Below are 27358 nucleotides of genomic sequence, written 5' to 3' on the forward strand. Positions count from 1 at the left end.
TCTGATAATATACATGGGATAATTTTGATTGTTTTATATTTATTTTAGTGACCCTATGCCTAGTAAATGAGAAGATTATATTCTGATATTATTAGGTAGAATAGATATCTATTAAGTCTATTTATTTGAAAGTGTAGATATACTTTGATATTTCTTAGCTGATATTTTGTCCAATTGGTCTATTTGTGAAAGTGGAGTGTTGAGGTCCTCCATTATGATCGTGCCTGTGTTTATCTGATTTTTTTTATGTCTACTAATGTTTATTTTATGAATGTGAGCAAGCCAATATTTGATAGATAGGCAGGATAGATATAGATATAGGTATAGGTATAGATATAGATATAGTATTCCTTATAGTTAAAGTGTTCCCTTAATCAATTTGTAGTGACTTTCTTTCCCTCTTCTGATCAGTTTTGGCTTGAAGTCTACTTTACCTGAAAAGAGATGCCACTCCTTCCTTTCAAGCTCCTGTTGCATGAAATACTGTTTTCTATTCTTTGGATTTTTTTAGCCTGTGAAATTGTTTTGTAATTAAATGTGCCTTTTGTATGCAGCAAACCATTGTTTTTATTCCAGTCTGCCAATCTGTTTCTTTCAACTGGGGAGTTGAGATTGTTCACATTACTGAGTAGTACTGACTTATACCTGTCATTGCTGATTCTTTTGTTTTTCCTTTGTTTAATTGCTCCCCCTATTTGATATCTTCGGCCATCAGACTTTTTGGCATTGTAGGCTTTATTATTTTTGTCTAGGATATTCCTGAGAATTATTTGGAATGCTGGGTTTGTGGTTATTCATTTTTAAAGGTGATCTTTCTGTAAAAGACCTTTATCTCTCTATCAATTTTGAAAGATAGTGGGTTAAAATTTCGTAGGTTTTGGGAGGTGGGCATGTTTGAAATACTTAACTACAAGCTCTCTTGACTTTTAAGGTTTGTGATGAAAAGTCTGTTGTAATCCTACTAGGTTAATCTTTATAAGTGATTTCTTGGTTTTCTCTGGAAGCTTTGATGATTTTGTCCTTGTTCTTGTACTTTGACTATGGTGTGTTGGGGAGAAATCATTTTGTGGTTGTGGCTATATCCCTTTCTTACTTGTAGGTTGCATTCTTTCTCCATATTTTGAAACACTTCTGCTATAATTTTTTTAAACAGATTTTTATGCCAGTCCTATTAGTCCTGGATTAGTTTTCTTTGTATCACCTGGTAGCTTTGGGATCCATTTCTCTTCTCCTGCTGCTGTTTTTAGGGTATTCCTGAGTTTATGGCCTTATGTATCATCCCTGTCTCCAGTTCTGATTCTGTCTCCTCAGTGGTCACTGCTGCTGCCCATACTTTTAATAGAATTTTCTATCTCCTGGTTTTCTGTCTAGTGCTGTTTCATGGACTCTAATCCTTTGCTAAATTGTTCATGATCTTTTTTATCGTTTTGGTTAACTCTATTCTTTATATTTTTTAAAGTTCACTGATCAGTTTGTTACTTCTTTTATTTCTTTAGCTATATCATCTTTACTCTTGCAGAGTTTGTTTCTTCTTTTATCATTTTTTATAATTTAATCTGTTTTTTGAGTTCCTCTCCATCATGGCCCCTTGGATCTGCTTTAGCACACTTGAGAGTTTTTGAAGGCATTTTGTTTTTGTGTGTGTATGTGTATGTGTGTGTGTGTGCATGTGTGTGCATGCACATGCCTGTGCATGTGTACACACACTTGAGAATTGAGGACCAGGGTAGAAAGAGCTTGTTGCTAATATGGAGATCTCTGTAGTGTCTGCTCTCTAGTGATATCATCTTGGATTTGTTTGCTTGTTTGTACATATCTTTATCTTTTACTTACACAGTTTAGCAGGACCAGACTGGGTCACTGTGTTATAAGGAGAGAATTCCTATGAGTTATTATAGCATCCACTAACTGATCCCACCATACAGTAATCATGTACATTAATATTTGTTTTAACAGTTTCACCCTTTTATCAATGCGCCTTTCACACTGTACTGTTCTGCTACTAACATTTAGACTGGGATGTAGAGGGGAGAGGAAAGGAGAAAGGTATTTCTGAGTCCGTCTGGCCTCTTCTTCACCAGGGTCCTGCTGCTCACAAACACCGCCTGCTCATGCTCAGTGCTCAGATTTGGGTACCAAATTGGTCCTGCCATTCCCAGATGTTGTCAGTGTGCAGCTGAACTGGTTCTCTCCTTGCTCGGATTCCAGTTCCAAAGAACCACTCCATCCCCAGATGCTGTTCGCTTGCACAGCTGCTGGGTTACTTTCCTTTCAACTTTTGAACTCTGGTTCCTAATCCAGTTGACATGCTTATTTCCAAGTCTTTAAGATCCTGCCCACATCCTGTCATACATTACATTCTAGCTTCCCATTTCCCTGAAGCCCTAATTTGCAAATACCTTACTCACTATGTTTCTCTTCTTGGTGGGGAGAATAGAGTGATTGGAAGCCTATTCTATCAGGGCCACTGAAATGGGTCTCTCTCAGGGAGCCTGATCTTTTCCCAACCTATATACTGGACCTGGAGCGTAAAAGGTGCTGTCATCCAGGATTGGTACAATTTCTCCTTATTACCACCCCCACAAAAAAAGAAAGAAAAACAAATCCAGATTTGTTCCAGTGAGTTTTTCTTTCTTTATCTTCCTGTATGTGGTATTCTTTGTAGCTCCTGTGTTAGTTTACCTGGTTTCATGTGGTACAAAATTTAGGGTCTCCCTCCCTTGGTCTTACCACCTGTCAGGCCATGAGGTTCTCCCTCAGAAACTTGGAAACTGAAAGTCTTGCTCCTTTTTCATGAGCAACTCTTGTAGAAAAAATTCTTTTGGAAAAGAGAAATTTTAGAAAAAATATTCAGATTATTCAATGAATGAACAAATTATTCTTAGGTATGTGACTTGACTTAACTTTACCTACAAAATCAGAAGTTGTCTTATTTTCATTCATTGATTCTGACAGAAAACATGGGCCTTGTAGGTCAGAAACAGTGGTTTTGTTTGCATTGGTTCCTTTTCTAATCTCCAGAGGGACAATGCTGTATCGCCCCAATGACTGACTTATGCAGTAGTTTTACATGTCAGCCTGGAAGTACTGAGGCTTTAGAATCCATTCTTCTCCCACAAGCAGTAAGAGAGCTTATTCTGTTTTCAAGATGTTATCTCATCCCTCAGGATTACTAGCTACAAACACAACCCTAAGAAATTATCTCCAATAACAACGTCCAGGGCATTACATTCTTGGCGTGGCCATCAAAAGCTGTAGGAGCCTCAAAGGTCCACAGAGGGACTGTGTCTTAGAACGTTCAGGAATCAGTAGCCTCTGACAATACATATATGTACAGAGAGAAAAATGAAGTAGTATTCCAAAGGATGTGGGAATTATATTCAGCATACAATAGCTTCTTTAAACTCTTATCCTTTCGGATATTCTCCCTGCTAACAGACATCTTCAACTGTGATTATTTGTTGCTGACCTACTGTTGGAGTGGTTGTTGCCCTGCTGGTGAAGTAAGAAGGGTAGTTGGATAGGTTATTTGGATAGGTTAGCCTGTCTCTCAATGGTAAGAACATAATGTAGCTTATAATCTGAACATTTTTGATCACACTCTACCTGCTTTTAGAAAGCTGAATAAAAAAGATGGCTTTGTAAGAAGCTACAGTTTTAATCACTTGGGAGCCACGTTTATATGGTTAATTACATTCAGAGTCCTTTATTCAGTATTCATTGAAAGTGGTATTTTGTGGTACTTTTGTTTTCTCACATTTTGTTCTAGATTCTTGAATGAGTACGTTTTCCTTAACATAGAACCGTTATGCACTGTGCTAGAAATTTATGTAGGTTAAGGGACATACCTTTTAGTTTAAAATACTCCTAATGTAAGTTAGTCTTATCGATTCATGCTTTTGTGATAATAAATAAGAGCAATATCTTGGCTGTGATTAGCTTTGGTGAGTAGGGGTCATATTGAAGAAAGAGAACTTTGTTCATGTAAATTAAGCATTCCTTTTCAACACTCGCCTGCCCCTCTTTCATAAACCATGACTTGCTCCCTTTTGGCATCTAAAAGAAGTGCTATGGAAGCCTATTTCAATCAAGGAAGTATCAGAAGCTCAGTGTTCAGCTTTTGGTTCTGCCACTTAGAGATTTTCAGACATTAACTTACTTAATCTCACTTAGTATCTGAGTCATAAAGCTTTTCTGGAATCCAATGAGATAGGAGTGTGAGAGTCTTCACTAAATTATAAAGCATTATACAAATATTTAATTACCAAGTATTATAAGTACTTGAGCTTTTCTGTATTAAAGAAGACAGACTGGACTGTATGTTTTCTCTCAATGGTAAGTGCATAATGTAGCTTCTGATAAAAAAATCTGAACATTTTTGATCATAGTCTACCTGCTTTTAGAAAGTTTAATAAAAAAGATGGCTTTGTAAGAAGCTCCAATTTTGGTCACTTGGAAGTCATGTTATGTAACTAGTTAAAATCAGAGTCCTTTATTCAGTAGTAAGTATAAAATGATAGGATCTAAAACTGTGCTTTTATTTTATTGTTATCTTCCATTATTAAAATACAAGTGATTCTATTTGCATATATGGGAGTAAACGGGTAAAGGAAATCATGTTTGTTTTTCTATGGTGAAGGATAGTTGGTAAAAAGAAGTTGGAAATGGGTGAAAAATGTGTGTATGTGCTTGTATCAGTCAAGTGTTAATCAAACTATTCTTCCCATTTGGCTTTCTGAAAATATTGTCTTTAACGTCTATGAAAAGGAAAAGGAAGCAATGAGTATATAACTAACTTATCCCTATTTTTAAGAGTAGTCCTTTTATTAATTGTTTTATTGACAGCAGCTTCCAAATAATCTTATTTTTTGAATCTGCTTGTTTTGTTACTACCTACTATATGTTTAGTTAGCTACTTTAATAGCTGGTTTGCAGTCATAGAAATTGCTAGAGATTCATAACATACTCAACATGTAAATGAATTTAAGGATCGTATAATATCGGACAATGAGGAAAGTAATGTTAATGGAATTTAAGCGTGTGCTTTAATCCCATGCATCTGAACAATGGTCCGAATTCTTAAGATCATTCCTTGTTTCTACATGTAGCAGTACTCATTAAGTATCATGTTTTATCTTAGATTTTTAAAAGTATTATAAGGCAGTGACTTTCTGTTTTCTTCCTAGGTGGTTATTACCAGTAAAAGTGGAGAGATCTTGTACCGTATTTCACCATGGGCGAAGTACGTGGTTCGTGAAAGTAGTAATGTGAATTATGATTGGATACACTGGGATCCTGATCACCCATACAAAGTGAGAACAATAAATTTTTAAATAAATACTCGTTCTAATCTAGGAATCCTAATCTTTACTTTTATAATTTTGTAGTGTTGTCCAATGTCTTTCTTCACCACTAGCTTAGTATTGTATGTACATCATAGTGCCCCTCTTATGCTCTGCATAGATCAAAGTGCATCATCTGTTGCTAACAGAATATAGAAATAATTAAAAAAAATTTTGCTTTATGTTTATTTGTTTTTGAGACAGGGTCTTGCTATGTAGATCAGGCTAGCCTTGAACTCACTGTATGGGCCTGGCAATCTCAAACTCACAGCAATCTTCCTGCCTAAGCCTCCTGAGTGCTGTGATTACACGTGTATGCTACCATGCCTGGCAGTTTTATTCTGTATTTGAAATTAGGGAAAAACACTAAATCTCAACATACTAATTGAAAAGAGATGCTGATTTGTTTTATAGACTGAATTTCAGTTTCAAAGACTCTTCAGTGGTGTAATATTTCTCATTGTCATAGTACTGAAGTAGGATCAGTTCTTAGAAACAGCTGATTGGGACGGCTCTCTCAGAAATGTATTAATGAGGAAAATTCTGTGACTTGTTGATAAAGACTTTACATTTGATAACTGTATGTGCATTTCTTGGCTCTTGTCTTTTCTTAAGGCTTTGGCTAAGAAAACTCCAGTTTTCTACTCAATGATAAGTCATGTGCCATTACATGATTTTTTTCTTCTTAAACTAGGTTTATTAACAAGCATCTAAGTAGTACTTATTTTTTTAGAAAAAGAAAACACTATATAGGGAATATAGTGAGTGCCCTTTTGTATTTGTAAATAGTCTTAAGTGTGAGTTTTTTCACCATTTTATATAACATGCTTATTCAATTAGCATCATATGTGAATTCACTGTTTAATTTTATATGTAATTTTATATTCTGTAGTTTAAGCATTCCAGACCAAAGAAGCCAAGAAGTCTGAGAATTTATGAATCTCATGTGGGAATTTCTTCCCATGAAGGAAAAATAGCTTCTTATAAACATTTTACATGCAATGTACTACCAAGAATCAAAGACCTTGGTAAGTAATAACTATGATTTTTATTCAGATAAAATTTTAATGAGTCTGTTCTCTTATTAGAAAAACTAATTACAAGTGTCTCTTTTTTGTGTTAAGAGATTAAATATGTAATAGAAATGCATTTTATTTCAGGCTTCTAGAATTGCCCTGTAATAGTGATAGCATAGAAAAGAAAAATAGAATAAGATAAAGTATAAGAATTCAAGATACTATTCCATTTTCAATTTTAAGTAATGTGAACTGTTGGCTTTCAAAGTTGTAGATAAATATATAAGCATAATTACTTTTCTACAGGAGATAACCTTTATTAATTGAAGTGGTCATTGATTATAGCTTGTTCATTTTAGTATTTTAGAGAAGGCAGTCTTATATTTTTAAGGGGCCTGGAACTCAGCTTGAGTTGGAATCATTGTATAAAGTCCCTGTCAGGATGACTTCTTTAACAAACATTTATGGAACATCATCTGTGTAAGACATGTTGCACAAGATTTTCATGTGTTGGATTGTAATGACATGGACTCTGTCTTCATGGGAGCACTCAATATAAAAAATAGTACATTACTCAATTATTGACTGAGGAGATGTTATGTCTTGTTTTTCTTATAAGTAATGCTTTTTAAAAATAATTTTACAGCATTATTAAAACCTGTTACGATGAATAGATAGGAAGATAAAGCACATTTAATTATACTACTTTTGCCAGAGAGTCCATTTTTTGACTAGGGGTAAGGTTTATAAGTCAGAATTAAATTTTCAGTAACATATACATCTTAATAATCTGTGATGCCAAAATTAAAATTCCAATAAATAAATAAATAAATAAAGATTTAACATTAGCTTGATTTAATATACACTATATTAAAATTTTTGTTTAGAAGATGTTCTTTCATATTACCAAATAATATATTATTTATAACCAGATTTTGTACATGTTCAGCAGTGCAGGGATTCTTTCATTATGTTTAAATGTCTAGCCCAGTACTTAGGACATGAAGGAATCCCAGATTTGTTAATGCTATAAAAATTAATTATTAATCCAGGTGTGGTGGTATACACTTTTAATTTGAGCATTCTGAGAGGCTGAAGCAGGGGAGTCGCAAGTTTGAGCACAGCCTGGGCAACTTAATGACTTAGTGAAACCCTGCCTCAAAGTAAAAAAGGGCAGGAGACATAGTTCAGTGAGAAGGCCCTTCATTTATTACCCAGCACTGAGAAAAAATTGTTCTTGATCATAAGACTATTTATGGTATAGTAGATAAATAAATTATAAACTCTAAATTTTGTTGTAAAATATAATAACTGGTTATATAATATGAACAAGATTTTATATCCATATTCTCATCAGTCTGGTAGAGCTAATTTGATTTTGTTACAATCAGTTTTCAGTACCTTATGAAATTATGATACAATGATATATTCTTTCTTAAATACATAAATCCATAATTCTGAATATGAATTTGTAATTTTTCTACTATTAATGAGGTACTAAATATGTGCATGAGAAACTACTGTATGAGAGTACAGTGAGATTAACTTGATACTCTGGAGGGTTTACAAGTATAGTTACATATTTTAAAGAATTGGTAATGAATACGAACTTAAATAAACCTCAAGAAAATTGAAAACCTTTTGTGAATTGTCCATTAAGAACATAATAATATTTTCTATATAGGTTACAGAAGTGTAACTTTCAAAGCAATCAAATTATATTTGAAAAATTATCCAAGTTGTACTTTACAGAATAAAAACTTAATTTTCTCAAATTTTTTAAAAGATTAAAAGTATTTTTCTCTTATTATACCCTTATAGTGAATGCTTGTAAATGTTATGGATTTTTAAATACAATAGCTACCTTTTTGCATCGCTTCAGTTAGTATTTGAGCAAAACATTTAAATCAAAGAAAAGTGCTGAGTGTATGTGTGTGTATGTGCATACACTATTAAAGTAATTTTGCAGGTCTAAAAATAGTGGAAAGTGGAAACATTAGTAGTGATTTATAAAAGTTGCTTTGTAGATAAAATTAATTGGGTGATATTTCTTATATTGTATGGTAAAAAATGAGTGAAATACAAAGAAAAAGACAAAATTAAAAATATATATCATACAATGTTACTTGTCTTCATCTTTCATAATGTTCACATGTTCAAGTACAACTGAATTTAACATATGCAGATTGCCATCTTTAATATTCTAAACTCAAATTAAGAACAGATATGCATATCATTTATAGCTTGTTAAGATGAAGACATTTCAACTAGCTAGTTGGAATCTAACAGTAAGTACCTAATTTTGTATTAGAAGGTCAAACAAGGAAATAATGTTCAGCAGTAGAACTTTTAAAGATAATCACAATTAATAGATCATAAAATTTATGTCTTTAGGATGCTTTTCTTTATTGCTTTTTTAAAAAACAATTATATCTTTGAATCTTTGCTTGACTTTTGCTTATGTAGGATACAACTGCATTCAATTGATGGCGATCATGGAGCATGCTTACTATGCCAGTTTTGGGTACCAAGTCACAAGCTTTTTTGCAGCTTCAAGGTAAAATGAAAATCTTATATTCATGTTCATGTAATGGAAGAATGATTTTTCACATTCTATACCATGATATTTTATAACCTATTTTTGAATTAACAGAAGTAACTGAGCTGTATATTTTCTTCTCCCAAAATCATGGACTTCCTTCCCATCTAGACTTATAGTTTGGCCCTTATTTAATATCATTTTTCTTGGAGTGACTTCTGATAAAGAATGTCTAGTTACCTGCTAAAATTGTGACACGTTTAGAGGCCCAATTCTTTAGTTGGAAAATGATGTCCTACAAAATTCTTTATTGAAAGAGCTCACATCCCTTTTTCGAAAGTTACTGACTCCTGTAGGAAGGTGAGTGAGAAGTTCCTTGGTAGGACTTCTCACTGTGTGAGGAAGGGCTGCACTCCTCAGGCTGGAATGTAAGGAATACAGCTCTCTGGATACAAAGACTGTAAGGGAATCTATAATGCTGAAGAGGTTTTACTTGGATGACCACACAATGTAACAAGTCCAACAATATCTCTGCCTCACCTAATGTACAGTATGGTGATATATAAATATTAATCCAGTAATCACATATATTATGAATTTTGCAGATAATAAAAGTAAAGAAGAAAATGGTGCTATAGTAGCATAGAATTAGGGATTTTATTAGTTTAGATTAAGTCTAGACTGATAACGTAAAGCATGAATAATAATAGTTGGAGGAATGGATGAATTGGGCTTAGGTAGGTGACATCTCAGCGAGACAATAATGGTCCATTTCTCTACTTTTCTTTATAATAGTTATACTTGAATATGATATCTGTATTTACTGTGCCTAAATTCTTCACTCCTTTCTTTTTTTTTTCTTTGACCATTTCTTCTTTTTTTCTTCAAGCTCAAATAAATAATCGAATGGTATAGTTCAAGGTCCTAGAAAAACAATCTAAACTCCTGTTCTTTCTTGAACTCATTCAAATGAGCTCTTTGCCAAAAGTGTTTTTACTAAGGGTACTTAGTAAAGAGTCAGGGTACTCTTTACTAAGGGTACTTGATGACTTTCACACTGTTAAGTGCAATGCCCTGTTCTTCACTTATTTGAGCTGTCAGCATCATTTGTCACATTTGCTTACTCTCACTTTCTTGGAAGTACTTTTTCCCTTGGCATCCAGCACATCACACCGCCATTGTTATATTTCCCTCTTCACTTGTTGCTTATTCTTTATTTCCTTTGGTCTTTCTGCTCATTCTTTTTTACTACTAAATATTATTCCTCCCATTGTTCAATCCTTGTTTCCTTTTGCTTCTGTACCTATTCTTATGGCCTTAATACATCCTTTCTGGCAATTTTCAAATTTTAAATGCCCAATCCTGGCCTATCTTGTGAACTTCAGATGGTGTCCACTGGCTTTTGAGATACCTAATATGTATCTCAAACTGAATGTGTCTGAAAGTAAATTCCTGTTCCAATCTTCCAGAAGTCTTCCCTCTACTATCTTCTCTAATTAAGTAAATATTGTTTCACATTCCAGTTCTTCCAGGCAAAATCTTGACATTAGCCTTTGCTATTCTATTTCGATGTCTTCCTGTTCTTCAGCTATTATGAAACCCAGCCATGTGCTACTTCAAAATATGTCTCAAACTTGATTGCTTACCCGGCTCCATTGTGACTAGCCGGGTCTAAATTGCATTCTCTTTCACCTGGAATGTTTCAGTAGCTCTTTAATTGTTCAGTCTGTTTTTATCTTGTACTTCTTCCTTCACTGACTTTTCCTAATTTACATGGCCCTTTCCTGCAGCTTCGCAGGAGTAATCATTTCAAAGTGAATATCAGATCATATCACTGTCTTGCTCAGGATGATAGCCAAGGGCTTACACTGGCTCTTAAGGCCCCATTTATCTGCATCTTGGCTGACTCTTTGGCACAACTCTTTCTCTCTTGACCATTCCCCTTAAACTATACTAGCTTATTTGTTTTTCTTTAAATTGGCTTAGCTCAGGCCAGGTGTGGTGGCACACGCCTATAATCCCAGCACTCGGGAGGCAGAGGCAGGAGGATTGTTGTGAGTTTGAGGCCAGTCTGGGCTACACAGTGAGCTCAAGGCCTACCTGGGGTACATAACGAGACTCTGTCTCGAAACATAAATGAATAAATAAACAAATAAGTGGGATGAGCTCATTCCTGACCCTTTGCCTGTGTACCTACTAATACTATTCCATGTTCTCCATACCCTTTTCTTTCTAGATCTATACCTTTCTCCTTTCTTGTTCAAATATTACCTCTTACATGCAGCTTCCATGGAAGACTCTTTAAAAATAAAAACCTGCCATTTCCACCAGCAGCCTTTCTTCATTTGTCTTTTGAACAATTACTCCTGTGTGGCATTCCATGTATTTTTCTTGTCTCTTTACTAGGGTGTACAGTTACAAGGACGGTGATTTCACTGAAGTATGTATAAAGCATAGAAAATGTTATGGCACATAATAAATAACTCAAGTATTTGGTGAAAAACACAGAATGAATGAATGAATGAATGAATGAATGGAACTTTAAGGCTGTTTATATAGTGAATATATGTTTTACTGAATGGAAAAAGGCTATGTCTGTGGGATAAAGAGCAGAAGGGCCAGACTATCATAAGATAATCTAATATTATCAGAAGGAGCCAGAGTAAGGAGGATACTGAGCCATATTAAGGAATGGTTTTTCATTTTAGGTCAGTAGGAGCACAGTAGGATTTTTAGTAAAGGATAATATGATCGTAGTTACAGTTTAAAAAGATGGCTTTTGTTGGTTAGTGGAATGGACCATGATTTACATCTTACTAAGCTTTGTACTACCGTGTCACTAGAAAGCAGATTGTTCTAGTCCTTGTCCTCAAGCAGAGGAAGAGGGAGTGTAACAATAACAAAGACAATTGTTTACTTAAAGAGCAAAGTTGATGTTACAGAAAGTTGCAGTATTTCTAGACATTTCATAGATTAAGAAGGCTTTCTTCCAGAGGCAATTTTTGTTTTTTATTGCATGTGGATTAGGACACTGCTTTTAACACAGATACATGTGCCTATGAACTACTCAAGTTTTCAACTTGGATTGTGACAGACATGGCACATTCTCTTAGCCCACTGGTAAGTGAGCACATTCCAGTGGGATGGCCTTGCTGAAGGTGTTATTGCATTGAAGGAAATACTCTCAGAGCTCCTAACTCCAGTGCAACTATACAGCCTCAGAGAGGTAGCCAGACATGTGAGTGTGAAAGACTATGACTGGCCAGGCTTAGAGATGGAAACCAGAATCTGCAAGGATAGAGAAGTAAGAGCATTACTGTTTTACATGCTCAAAGTATGAATTTTGTTTAGGATATTAAAAGGCCATACTTCATAGCCTAATTTATTATTTTCATCTAATACTTTTAAATTTGTTTAATAACAAATACCAGGCACTTTTAAGTTGTATGTAAGTATCAGATAGTGCACTTGCATATTTAAAATGTAGTAATATACTGAATAAAATGATGTACCATTGGCTATTTGCCTTAATTATAATGTAATGTTTTTGTTGTATTCTTTACCTTTAGTCGCTATGGAACTCCAGAAGAGCTAAAAGAACTTGTTGACACAGCTCATTCGATGGGTATCATAGTTCTCTTAGATGTGGTGCATAGTCATGCTTCCAAAAATGCAGAAGATGGATTGAATATGTTTGATGGGACCGATTCCTGTTACTTTCATTCTGGACCTAGAGGGACTCATAAGCTTTGGGACAGTAAATTGTTTGCCTACTCCAGGTTGGTACATCTAATATGGAAAAGTGGTTTTTTTTGTTTGTTTAAAATGAAGTTCAAGGAATTCACTAAATTTAGTTCAAAGTTCACTTAGGTATGTGCTCTCTGTCACTGAATATTTTTAATTTTATTTAAAAAATTATATGATTTTTACCTTCGTATAACACAGCTATTCATAGCACATTACCTTATATTTTAGTTTTACCTACCTCATGCATTTAAATATACTGGTTTATTGCCATTAAAATTTTAAATGCTAAGCCTGATGTTTGTACCTGCTTGTATGTAATCTAAGCATGCTGGGAGGCTGAGGTGGAGGAAGATCTCTAGTTGGAGCTTAGGTGGGTAACTTGGCTACTTAGTGAGACTTCATCATAAAATAAAGAGTAAGAAAGGCTTGGAAATATAGCTCAGTGTGAAGGCCCTGGTTTCAATCTGTAGTACTACTAAAATAAAATAAGAATTATTTTTAATATCTAAAAGATTACCAGCTTGATATAACCATAGCAAATCTCCTTTTAATAAAAAAAATACACCTTGTTTTAAGTAGACCATTTTTCAAAATAATGTTTCTTATTTGAATATCTTAAGTACATTGTCATAGTTTTAATTATTGTTAAAATTTTTAGTTTATGACCATAATAACAGCTAACATTTCTAAGTACATACTCTGTTAAGACAAAGTAAAGTAAGGGTTAGTGCTGAACCAGATTAAAAGCATACTAACTTCTTTCACCATTAGAAGAGTGTTTTGAATAGCATAAAATAATAAAAATTACAAAGAAAACTAAGGATATTTTTCAACTAGTATTATTTCTCATAAGTAAAAATATAATGAAAATATATTGTTCACATTAAAACTAGCAAAGTACTTTGTAATATACAGATTGAACAACATCACTAATCTGAAAATCTGAAATCTGAAAGCTCCACAGCCTGAAATTCTTTTTCTCATCCAGTGGCCTATGGTGGGCCACAATCAGGATGCCTGTGTGCTAAAAACATATATAAAATCCCCTTTAGGCTATATGTATAAAGATGAAACATAAATTAATTTTAATTTTGTCTAGACTTGAGTCTCATCCTTAAGGATTCTCATTTTGTGTGTGCAAATATTCAGCACCCCCCAAAAAATTGGAGATCCAAGACACACATTTGGTCCTACGTATTTCAGACAAGGGCTCCTTAACCTGTAAAAAAATTAGTTAAATTTTTGTAATAAATATTCTTGAAAAAATTTAATGAATTTTCTTTTGAATATTGCAAACGTGCTTAACCTAGCTGATATAAAAAATGCTTTAGCAAATATTTTTATAAAATGAAGGATTCTCATTTTTCAACAGAAATTTGATGACTCTTACTCAGAAGAAATTGTTTTGCTACACTCTTTTCTCAGTATCATACATTATTTTATATTTCATTACCATATAGGAATCACTCATGTCAGGTATGCTGCATAATATAGGAGAAAAGACACAAGACGGTGGCAGGGTTCCAGCCCAGCTTCACTGTGATACAAATCATCTTAATTTTCAGGTTTTTTTATTATAAGAGGAGACAGAGTTTTGGGCCTAACACAGTTCTCTCTCTGAAGTTATTTTTATTTCTGCCACCTTTTTGAACATTGCTTTTTATGCTATAGATTTATAGTACATGAAAAGGACTGAGCCTGTGCTAATTATTTGATTATTGAATAAATTTTATGAAAGTAGATTATGCACAGGAAATACAATTAGTTGAAATCTCTGGTTCATTTTTGGATAAATTAGGATTGATTATTCTGTGAAACTAAACCTTGTGAAAGACATTTTAAATTGTAGTTTTTATGTTCTAAAATAAATCTGTAGAACTGTACCTTAAGAAGAAATACATTAGATGGACAGTATTTTGTTATAAAATAAATCTTGATTTTATTAACATATTTACTATACTACATTTTTATATATCATAAGCCTTCAAAGTATATTTAAACTTACCCAGTTTTCTAAGGAAACTATTTCAAGAATATTTCTGTTAAAGAAGTTGAGACAAATGTAAGTATTGTTTAATACTTAATTTTGTCTGTGTTGAATTAACCAGGGATGGTTCTCAGGTATACTTTTTGGTATATAGTATACATTAAAGTTTAGTTTATCATTATTATTTTTATAAATATTTAAAAGTATTTATTATATCATTGGCTTATTCCTCTGTAAATGGAGTTATATTAGATGTTACTTCTTTTATTTGATATGTTGTTTTATCAGACTAGTGTCTGTATCTTACCGTTTTGGTAGAGTCAGTAGTTTCTGTATAGGTGTACTCTATGATTAAATAATACATAAAATATGACAGGGCCAGTGTATATAACCCAATTAAAAAGAAGCAATTCTTTAGTGATTAGGTTTTTCAATATATGAAATACTTTAGGTCCTGGAACACTTTCAGTTCTTGTCTCAGTACTTACATATATAATTTATTTTAAAAGTTATTGATATAATTTGTATTAGCCTGATATTTTTATTTACATGTACCTTCTTATTACATGTACCATGTATAATTTAATTAAATCCATTTTTATAATTGTCTTGGTTATTTTTTTCTCATTGCTGAGACAAAATACCCAATGCCTGAAATTAAGGAAAGCAGTTTTATTTAGCTTACAGTAATCTCCATGCCCTTCCCTTCCACAGGCTCAGGATGTGTACAAAGTAAGCACCCTGGCTCCCTCCTGAGTCACTTAGCTGCTCCCTGCTTAGTCACTCTAGACTCCTCAAGTTGACACAGTGTATCAACCATAACAATAATCTTAGCAATAATGATTAAAAACCTACTCTGTTCTTTGGTTTCTTCATTGCTGTTTAACAGACCAGCCCAGAATTTAGTGACTTAAGGATCTCAAGGAAGGTTTTATGCGTTGATCACGTGACTGACAGTTGGTGAGCTCAGCTAGGATCTCAAGGAAGGCTTTATGCTGCAGGGCCTCAGTGTCTTTGTAGCCCACTCTATATATCTTGGATTTTCTTACAACAATTAGAATCCAAAACACATAACTTACAGAATAGGATTTCATATGATCTGGGTCTAGAAACTGACATAGTTGTTATTTCAGCTATAAACTGTGGGTCAGACAAATCATAAATTCAAGGGACAGAGGACATAGATCCCTCTTTTCAGTGAGGGGAGTACTCAGGAATTTGAAAATGATGTTTTAAAATCTACATACCTAGCAAAATTTGATCACCTATCTTAAGCAGTTGCCAATTCACAGATCAAAAGTCATATTTAAATACCTATCCATGTGGAAAGATTATTTACTTGAACCATATTTTTATTGTGTAAAGGGTTATATCTGCAAGACATAATTTTTAAAAACTACACTGCACTTCATTTAGAGTATAAAATGCACACACATACACATTAAAGTTACTATTCGTATAAATACTGTAACATACTTTTATTTAACCGTGTGTGGGTACATTTAATGAGTATTGCATATAGATACATAAAAAATATGTGCATATAGATACCTTAAAAATATGTCCATATAGATACATAAAAAAGTAACCCTTCAGATTCCCCATCTCCTTGTGATAGCTACTTTACCTGGAATTTTGAGTTGGTGCCTTATGTTGATGAAATAAGAAATTACAATTAATATTACATATTTTAACCACAAATTCTTTCCCACTCTTTACCTCTCATAGGTTGATTAATATTGTAATCACTTTGGAAAATACACATGAAATTGTACCTGCTTTCCTTAAGTCCTAAGCCTTTTTGAAAACTTTTCTGATAAAGTTTTGAAGTTATTATATGTACTGTTTGAAAAAAAATGATCTTATGTGGAATCACTTCTATAGGGATATGTTACTCTTCTTTTTTTTTTTGCTCATTTTCATTCTGTCTATAAGTCACAACTTGTCACCATTTATAATCTTTGATTCAAGTGCCATCATCAAAGTTATCAGAATTAAATCTCTCACTCTGAAAAGTGCTAGGGATCCTGACTGTGCTGTTTCATTACCTGCTATGAATAAATTTCCAATCAGGAGCTGCCCATGTTTTAATTTTCTGTCTACTCGGCTGAACTGCCTTCTAGCTCTGCTAAATTACTAATGACAGCTCATATCAGAGATTGGGTTGTCCTTTTTTCAGTTGGTAAAGAGAACTTTGACAAATCTGTCACCCACAAGTTTTAGAAATTTCTAGCGTGAGAAATAATGGATAGAACTTCATGGCCTCAATTTTCAGTTCTGTTTGCATATTCTTCCACAGTATATACATGCACTTGAAACAATAAAAGAAGTGGAGAGCTTATTTGTTGGGCTCTAATCCCAACAAATAACTGATGTGCTTTAATCCTTACTAAGTGTTCAAATGAGTATATTTGTTAGATATTCCATCCAAAGATAAGATACTGAATTTCAAACTATATAGCACCATAAAGCAAATAGCACATTCTTCCCATTAATCTTCTGCTTGGGTACACAATTAGTATAGTCATATTCCACCACTATAGGTTTATAATATGACAGCATAGGCTAAAAGATAAACAAATCTTAAGTTATTAGAGTACTTTTCAGAAGTGAAAGTGAATCCAAGTTCCCTTTTTAGGGTTATAAGCACATGGAATAAAGTACCTCTGAGTATAGATACTATAACATTTAGGTCTAAAAAGATAATAAGGACTTTTCCACAAGTTAGAATATAGAGGAAATCTATTTGAGCCTTCCTTGCTCAGAATGGATTTTTGGATCTTAACTAGTTTGTCTATGATATTTCATTAGTTGGTTTTTCTTTTTTAATTTGGTACTATAGTGAATTACATTGACTGATTTTAAATGTTAAATCAATCTTGCACTCCTGAGATAAGCCCTCATAAATATAGATCAAGTATTCTAGGCAAAATTTTATCATGTTTATATATGCTGTTATATCATGACTCAATTTTTGAAATGATGAATTTTAAGGATTATTATACACTAATATATTAACGAATGGGTGTATGGCAGCATTATGATATGCAATATATTTAAAAAGTAATCATTAAGGACATGAATGGATGAAAATTATCTGTGAGAAGACTTTAAAGTCATACTTTGTATTTTTGCTATTTGGTAAAATAATTGTTTCTATACAGATTGAATATTGTTCATCAAAATGTTTTGGGCCAGAGTGTTTTGGAATTTGAACTTTTTTGTGGATTTGGGGATGTTCATTTATGCATAATGAGGTATCTTGGAATTGGGACCCGGTTATAAACATGAAATTCATTCATGTTATGTGCTACATGTTTATAGCCTGAACGTAACTTTATACTATAGTTTTGGTGTGCTTGAATCTCATCTGCAGTCAGTCCAGTGAGGTCAGATGTGGAATTTTCTGTGGCAACATGTGAACAGGCAAACAGGTTCAGATGTTGAAGCATTTCAGAAATTTGGATTTTCAGGTTAGGGATACTTAACATGTAGCAAAAATTGCCAAAACAACAAGAAGAAAATGGAATAGAATAGATATATGAATACTTTTGAACAACTTACTATTATCCTATAGAGACGCACATATACTAGGATATATTATTACATAAATTATTTAGGAAACAGCATATGTGTTGATGAGAAATACTGAAAAAAGAAGACTTAAAACTTTGCTTTCTTCAGGATGGAGTTGATATTTAAATTAAATTGAAATAACTGTTTTTAAGAAAATTCTGTTCTGGATAAATAATTTTGAGGAAAGCATCCAGAATATGATACCCATCATTATGCCTTTATTACCAGAAAGGTTTCAGTATAAAAGTTCTTTTATTTATGCACACAGAAAATGTTTGGATTTTTACTTTTGCCAAACTTCTATAATTGTTCCAGTTGCATACATCCTTAAGCCCATTGGTTATAAATATGAATGCATCATCTTTTGATTAGGTGGCAAATCACCTAATTAACCTCAGAGAAAATGAAGGTACACATAATTGAAAATGGAGATTGAACTTCACAGTACATGGTAGATAGTGAGTGAAGTTTTAAAAAAGTTTTGTAAGTTGTAATAATAGCCATTAATCCACTCTTTTTATTTACATCTGTTCATTTCAGTGAGCTATCTATTGGAGCAAGGACAAGCATTAAAAATCACATTTCAGAGTGGTCTTAACTGTATTCAGATCTTGATCATTTTATCTTTATTTTAAAATTACTATTTTTAAATAAGTTCAGTGTACTGTGAAGTAAAGTGGTCAGTGAGTTATTTAGTTCATATATATATATATATGAATATGCTATTCTTCTGATAGTGTATACAACCAAAAGGTTTAAGATCACTCAATTAGATCATTGTTTAAGTAAGTAAGTTCATTAATAAATGTGTTAATTTGCTTATTTAACAAAAATATTCAGCTTTTCCCACTTGTACATCTTTAAGAAGTTGATATTTTCTGTGTAGAATGTAATTCTCAAATAAAGTATTTTTCTTTTAATACTTTTGGATATATTTCAGAACATGTGACATTTTCTTTACATTGAAGTAATGCTGTATAATTTTATTATATAAATACCTATCCCATCAGCTTTATAGAAAGTAAATTACAGATGATTACAACACAATTTTTGTACATAGTTTTAGTAAACTGCTTGCTACTCCAACGTGAAGTCAAACAATAATTTAAAAGAAGAATTTATTGCTTGTTATTCACTAAGAACTTTGTAGTCACAGCAAGTTTATTAATTATATATGAGGTAATTGGGTGTCCTATAAAAAGTCTTATGATTTCTTTCATAGTATTTTTCTTTTCCTTTTAGTAGTTCTTTTTTGTTTAAATGAGAATTTTATTTCAACTTTATTAAGGAAAAAAACAGTTAAATCCACTATTTCAAAGAAAGTCAAGCTCGTCTCAAAATTCAGACGCATTAATTCTTTTTTGTAAAAAAGATTAAGAAAGTTGGCATATCAATTTAATCTGCCTGGAATTGAGTTTGAATAGTAGAAATATAACTACTCTTATAGGCTTTATGAGATTATTCAGCCTAGCAGAAAGGTTTCTATTGATGCAGAGCACAGCGGAGGAGTAAGGATTTACTGTCTTTGTATAAACTTTGTTCCTGGTATTATCTGCCTCATTTATTCCTCGCAAGCCTAGAATTTAGGCACACAGGGATATCATGAAAGCATCCTGAGTATTTAGGTCTTTCTCACCTATAGCATTCACCACCCCAAATCCACACTCACCTAAAAGTAGGACAGTTTATCTTACTTTTGAAAATGCTGCTCATTGCCCTAAAAATACCTTTAGCTTAAGGGAATGGCACATGCTTGTGGATGTGGTCTTAAGGTCTCTATTCCAGTGATTACCTGTTTAAGTTGGGGAATTACATGGAGTCTATAATAATGATATTTAGCTTTGTTTATGATCTTTTAAACAAGCAGGTAAAAAGTGGGAAAAATCAATGTTTCTGTTTTTATCTGTGTGTAACAAAACATCTTGTTTAAGCATACCTGTTTTCTAGAGTATGGACTAGCAGTTTTGAAGGTATGAGAAATATTTCATGGTTTACTAGCTGAATGATTTCCTCAGTGTTATGCTGGTGGTAAATAAGCCATGTTATATTGAGCTACTTGTTTTCAGAAAATATAGATATCTCATAAATTTGAAAGGGCTCATAGTTTTAAGTAGTATAAAATGTATTCATGTTGAGGACTTTTCTCCATAATTTTAGATTAGTGATCAGCTCTGTTTTTCTTTAATTCCTCAGTTTACCATCCACATTGATAATATTGAGGATCCTTCTTTAATTGTACGTTGGTCTTCAGTCCTCCTCTGTTCTCTCACCATATATGTAAGAGAAGTTACTAGCCTCAGAATTTATTTATTTCCTCAAAATACCCCTCCAAGTTTAGACCTTTGCCTCGAAACCTTTCAGAATTCTGTGTACTGAAAGCATCAGTAAAATTTGGAGCAGTTGTAGCTGACATTTTCTTATAGTGCTTTAAGAAACAGAGCAGTGTACTAAACAACACTTCTCAAACTGACGTTCGGCTCTTAGCATCGTGCTAAGGTAAGCAAGGGTGGCTGACTGGCTGTCCAAGGGGGTTCACCTAGTTCTTTGTCAACTGTTAATAACCATGGTGATTACAGTCATCACCTTTCTTAAGCAACCTTCAATTTAAGGCATGGAGGCTGCACTTCAGTGACCATGTGATAGAAAATTACTCTTTCAGTCCTTTACCATTGCCTATTACACCCCCCTTCATAATTTTCCTCCACTGCAGTTAACACTATATGACATTCTAAATGTTTACTTGGTTATTTGTCAGTTTTAATGATATTCTTGTTATTTGTATATTAAACGTGAAAGGAAAGTAGTTTCTTGTTAAATACCTTTTTTAAAAATAGAGCTTCTCTCCCTCCCTCTCCCTATTTTTCTCTATTTCTGTTTCTCTTTTATAAAATTTTAACCATCATGTTTGACAGGGAGGTGACACTACAAAATGATTTGGTCGGATCATTTTTATTTACAACTGAATTCAGTGGAGAAAGGTAGATAAGGCACTTCCAAGTAAAATAATAATAACAATGGGACAATATAGACTATAAGGAGTTAAGATATTAAAGATCTAGCATAAAGTAGGTTTTTTTTATCACTCAGAGTGAGCCAAGTGGCGAACATGTGAAACTGTTTTTCACATATAAAGAGCTCCTACTGATAATATTTATATGCCACAGGCCTGTGTTTCAAACTGCATAAAGCAGCATAGCTGAAACTGGGGCGCACCACAGGACAGAATACTGTGGAAATTCGGAGTTCTCTTTCTAGATTTCTATGAAAGGATGCAAGCAGGATCCGCAAAGGAGGAAGGTCAGTAGGGGATGCAAGGCCAGGTGGTGCTCATGTGCAACTTGGAGCCAGTGGGCCCTGTCTGAGATGTGCGCCCCCTACGAGCTCCTGCCACTTATTTCTGTATGAGAATGTGAACCCACTTAGTTAAAAGAAATCTGAAACCTACATTCTGCATACAATCTCCCCACTTTTAAACGATATTCTTGAAGCCACCGTGCAGTCGGAAGGAATTTGACTCTGTGATGTATGTAATCCCAATGCCACTAGGGCTTTTTCTGGGCTCCAGCATGTGCCTTAGTTTGTAAGAGTGTCAAATTCTACAGATTTCCAAATACATTGGGTAGCAAGCCAATAGAAAAAGCACAATACTTTTATAGCTTAAATGTATCAGAACCCAATTTCTTTTGTATTAATGAGAATTTTATAAACCTGCACTAATAATATATCACATAGTATTCATCTAACGTATTTTTTTACAAAATTGAGTGAAGAAATAACTTTTCTTTTAAATCAGGCTCAAGAGAACAAACTGTATTCAATGAGGAAATCTATATTCTTAAAATTTGGTAACCATTTCTTCGTTTATTACCTTGCAAATAGATTGTAAGTTTTTAAAAGATTACAAATCTACGTGCTGACCTCATAGCCACAACAGAGAATGGGTTTCCTCAACCTGGGATTGAATACTAGTTCAGTGCTTATTTCTGTACTGTGTTAACAATGCAGTGCTAGGTTAGTTAATTTCTCTAAGTTGGATTTTCCGCTGTGTACAATATGATCATACTTATGTACTTCACATTCTTGTGAAGAGTCATTGGTACACTTATTCCAGCATCTAACTTACACTTGTGGTAATTGTCATAGTGACCATGATTACAGTATCATTTGATGGGGAGATTTATTAGTCAGATTTGTCCTCTGAAACCTAATTGGGAGGCAGAAAAACAAGTAACAACATTTCTTTTCATCAGCCAAAACATATGCCGTAATGGCTATGGATCTTTGTTCATTGTAGTCTTATACTACTTTTTAAAAGCTTGTCAAGCTGTTTCAGTAGAAGCACAAAATTAGAAACAGTTGTTGAAATGACCCATCATGAGCAACATCAAATGATATGGAGAAGTCACCCCTGAGAGCAATGGTAGGGAGAGAAATTCCTATCAAGGTCAGAAACCAGAACTGAAAGCGCAGCACTGGGAGGCCGCTTAGGTGCAGCAGCAAACAGTTCTGCGTGCTCTAATTGTCCCTCCGGGCATCATTAGATTGCAGTGTAGTATGATAATTGATCATAATGAACCCGAGTCATTAAAAAAACTTCAGGTTGTGTTCAAAATTTATATTGAAGATGCAGAAAAAAATATAATGTGATCTCAAAGTATTTCTGGTAAAAATGTTAAATTTTTAAATGTCATGTTAATGATTTAAAATTACCCGTCATTTATTTTTCCTCAAGCACTAGCTCTTGCATACTGCAGGCAAGTACTCTACCCTGCAGTGTATCCCAACCCTGTCATTTGCTTTAGGATGGGTTCCTGTGAAGATTCTATTCATGTGGACCTCTTTGTTCCTCTTAATATAGAATGAGTGAGGCATCCCTGTGCTTACTATTCTTATTATTGTTATGTTTGAATGTAAGGTGCCAAAATCATTGTGTTAATTAGTCATTCAATTAATTACTCTGCTTTTTTATATCTTAAGTAAGAAATATACATTTGTTAGATCTGTGCTTTGTGACACTGTTGGTGGGACAGAGAAAACGGGTTTTGTGTTGTTTGTCTGTTTATTTTTCATTTTTTGTATTTCCTGAAACATTTACTCTGAATCATAGTTTTCAGATTCCCCAATAGTGAAAGGAGGCAACACTTTCTTTCCTCCCTCCCTCCCTCCTTCTCTCTCTCCCTTTCCTCCTTCCTTCCTTCCCTTTACTCCTTCCCTTCCTTCCTTCCTTCCTTCCTTCCTTCCTCCCCAACTCTTTTCCTATGGATAAACTATTTCTTTATTACCTTAACTTAGGCAAGAAAGGTCTGTGTGGTTCTCACAGTCTTCTTTCTGTTCCAAGTGACCTCTTTTTTTTTTTTTTTTTGGTTTTTCTGTGGTACCGGGAACCGAACTCACGACTTTGCGCTTGCCAGGCAGGCACTTTGCCGCTGAGCTAAATCCCCAGCCCCTGCAAGTGACCTCTTATATGGCAGTGGTGATGAGAAGAGAAACCCTTTCTGTATGCGAGTGATGCATTTTCTTATTCTAGTACAGCATTCACCCCTAAGGTTTGTTCTTATTTCACGAAGTGTTATTATTAACAGCTGCCTTATAATTAGCCACCAAAGTTTCCATAGAACTTCTAACTTGTCCTTCTCCTTCTCCTCTTCATCTACTAGTTTGTTCAGTCGGATTTGAAATATTACCAGAAGTAGTCCCACTCTCTACCCGCTTTCAGACCTTTCCAGAAGTAATCTTTTCATGAAACGAATCCAGGGAGCTCCGTGAAAATACACAGTGAACTGAGACCAGGGGGCGAATGCAGCTGGCGCTGTCTGACTGCAGTGGGGCTGAGCAGTGCCCAGTGCTGCCGTCTGTGCGGGCTGCGGGTACAGGAGACGGCTCTGCTGCTAGCAGTGGGTCAGTGTGAGAATTACAGATGAGGCGCACATAGAGTAAGTGTGCAAAGGAGAGACCCAGTGGTCCTGCTGTGGCAGTTAGAGCAAAACAAATGCAATCCAAGCAACATAAGAAATTCAAGTTACCTTAGTAAGCACATTAAAAACGAAAAGAAACAAGTCAAATAAATATTAATGTATTTTACTTACCTGTATATTTCCAGTGTATTATTTTAACATGCAATCAATGGAAAAATAATATAAAATCTATATAGAGGTACTTTATATTTTTTAATAATAAGATTTTGAAGTCAAGCATATGTTTTACACATGTGGCACATCTCAATTCAGATGTTAAATTTTCATCATAAATACATGACATACATCTAAACCTCATAAATTGAAAGTAGGAAAACTAGGTTCAGACAGACACTCGAGTCGTTCCAAACATTATGGAAGGAGTGTCAGTTTTTAAAAATTTAAATATTCATCAATATAAAATAAAATTAGAGCCAGGCTTGGTGGTGCACACCTGTAATCCCAGCACTCAGGAGGCTGAGGCAGGAGGATAACTATGAGTTCGAGGCCCACCTGGGCTACAAAGTGAATTCCGGGCCAGCCTAAACTGCATAGTGAAAGCCTGTCTCAAAAAGGCAAAAAAAAAAAAGTACAATTAGAAACCCATTTGTGGGGAGCCACTGAGACTGCTTCAAAGCTCAGGGGTGTCTAAGGGCACCTGAGGACGTGACCCTGTGTGTACAGCACAGGGGATACAGTTACGTAACCATGACTCAGCGCAGGTGAAGATGTAGCACTGGTTACCACTGTGTGAGAATGTGAACGTCAGATAACGCGTGTAAGAATTATACAGTAAACACACAGGCGGCTCTTGGTGTTCTCGCTGTTCTGCTCTGCCCTGCTCCATGCTGCCGGCTGTTGCTGTCCTCTTGCACACGTGCATTCTTTAACCTTGGGACCTCACCTGTGAAGACCTCCCTTGGGCCCCCTGCATGGGCTGACACCAGTTCTGTAGTCATCCTAGCCTGCTTTCAGGAGCTCAGAGGCCCCATGTGGTATATATTGTGTGAGGCATTGACACAGGTATGGCTCTTGCTATTATGACTTTATAATTCATTAGATTGGAAACACCTGTTTCAAATATACAATTTGTTGTTTAAAATGCCATTTTATCATTCAGTAAATTCAGCAGCAATAAGCTCAAAAGTAAAGGTGGATTTTATGAAAAGTACTAAATTTCTGTTTCCTAAGAAATCGATGACAAACATGCAACCTAAAAAAACATCGACTGCCATTTATTACCAATGACCTTAGAACTGTGTTAAACAACTATCAATGTAATAGGGGCCTCAATTTTACAGTCAATAAGCTCATATAAATTTAATTATTTTGCACCTTTTTTCACTCACAAATGACCCAGACATAAGTGACTTCAAATGAATGATTCATTCATCCTAGGATAAAGATGAAATAAATAATTTACAGCGTGCTGTGTTGCAAATAATGTAAATGCAGTTCTTTTTCCCTCACATTTTAAAGGGTAAGTTGTTTGTTTAAATCATGGTTAGCATAGATAGATTATGAAATAGACATTCCAATAAAAAGAAGCTTTTTTCATTAATTTGAAAATATCAATTAAATTTTATAAATATAAAAAATAAAATAATATATTTTAACACTAATGGAGACATATGATGGAGACATATGATGATATTTTGCCTAACTTTGGTTAATGTTTCTACTTTCTGTCATACTTCCTTGTATTTGATAATACAAATTTATTTTCCAATTTTCCAGCGCTCGGATTCAACAAGGTCCCATTTTGAGTCTTAGTTTTTTCTCTCTCCTCTTTTCCTGAGTTCAGTCTCCCATGACCATGGCATTCATTCTTTCAGCAATTAAGTACATACCTTCTTTGCTGTGGGGACTGTGCTAGACCTCACCTTGAAGAAGAGAAAGATAAAGCTCCCTATTTTCAGAGAATTAAGGATCTAATCAGTTTGATGCCTAACATGTAGGCCAGTGATGGCGAACCTTTTAGAGCTTCTAATGATAACAAACAGCCTGCTGCAGCACATGTGTCAGAGGTTGGTCACCACTGACCTATGCTAATGCAGCACAGGATGATATATTGACAGATCATGAATAGGTTCTCTGAGTTTGAACCAAGTAGAATTGTTAAGGAGCCTTTCTGGAAAAATGGCCTCTACCTATTCCAAACTTGAGGTAGGCAAGTGAACATGTGTCCTTTTTGGCTCCTAGATTTACACTGTTTTAGTTCTGAATTATTTCTCAAATTCAGATTCTATGTTCTAGTCCTACCCTGTGTTAAATGTGATGTTAACAGTTTCCACTTCCTGCTTTCTCACATGTTCATACATATTTTATTGTACCACTTCCTGGGTTACATTATGGTTTAGTTTGCTTTTCTCATGTACACCAAGCAAGCATATAAACTTCAGCAGGCTCCATACTTTATTTGTCTTATTATCCAGTTTATCACTCAGGACTGGAACAGTGCTTGGCTCATTTAAACAGTTTTGTTGAAAGAATAAATAAATGAATACATTTATATTTTCTAATTCTTCTGAGTTACAATACAGTTCTTAGACCTAGTTTAACCCTATTGCTTAGGAAATTCTTCAAAGTCTGGCAGAGAGTAGACTATCCAATGTTTGTTCAACAGAGTGGAAATGACACCATTTATCTTGTGAAGTAATACTTTGAATATTTTAGGTCCTTTTGTTCCCAGATGCAGAAAATGGCATTTCAGTTCATTCATGAAGTAACAATGGCATCTAGGTTTATCACAGCTCTTTGTTCCATGTACCTGCTTTGGGAAATGACCCACCAAGGAGGGAAACTCAGCAGGATATCAGTGTAACTGCATCCCATGAGGAAGGTTCAGTGCTCAAATAACTTTAGAAAACCCTGAATTAAATCAGGTTCCACACATTTCTTTAGCATTGCAAATGCTTGCAACTTTTAATTAGCTGATGTGTACCCTGAACCTCCAAGTAAGTTGTCTTAGTTACTTCTGTCTCATTGCTGAGACAAAATACCCAAAGCCAAAATGAAGGAAGGAAAGGTTTATTTAGCTTACAGTTTGTGGAGGTTTCAGTCCATACTTGGCTGGCTCCGAGGCAGAAGGTAGCAAAGCAACAAGAGCAAAGGGGGGAATGGCAGCCAAACAGCAATGCAGCCAGAGCAAAAGGGAGGAATGGCGGCAAGCAGCCTCTTTCCGTCCTTACATTGTA

General features: G+C 34.3%; 1 protein-coding gene across 1 annotated transcript in view; it reads left to right on the forward strand.

Moving 5' to 3' along the window:
• The window catches only part of Gbe1 (glucan (1,4-alpha-), branching enzyme 1), a 267155-nt gene that overhangs the window by 116201 nt on the left and 123596 nt on the right, over positions 1-27358 (forward strand). The window contains exons 4-7 of the mRNA XM_005375541.2: positions 5187-5312; positions 6235-6370; positions 8825-8915; positions 12467-12676. Coding sequence (XP_005375598.1) covers positions 5187-5312; positions 6235-6370; positions 8825-8915; positions 12467-12676 — 563 coding nt within the window. The remainder of the gene's footprint in view (positions 1-5186; positions 5313-6234; positions 6371-8824; positions 8916-12466; positions 12677-27358) is intronic.

The sequence above is a fragment of the Chinchilla lanigera genome, unplaced genomic scaffold, assembly GCF_000276665.1.
Source record: "Chinchilla lanigera isolate Chin_1 unplaced genomic scaffold, ChiLan1.0 scaffold00006, whole genome shotgun sequence".
Taxonomy (NCBI): domain Eukaryota; kingdom Metazoa; phylum Chordata; class Mammalia; order Rodentia; family Chinchillidae; genus Chinchilla; species Chinchilla lanigera.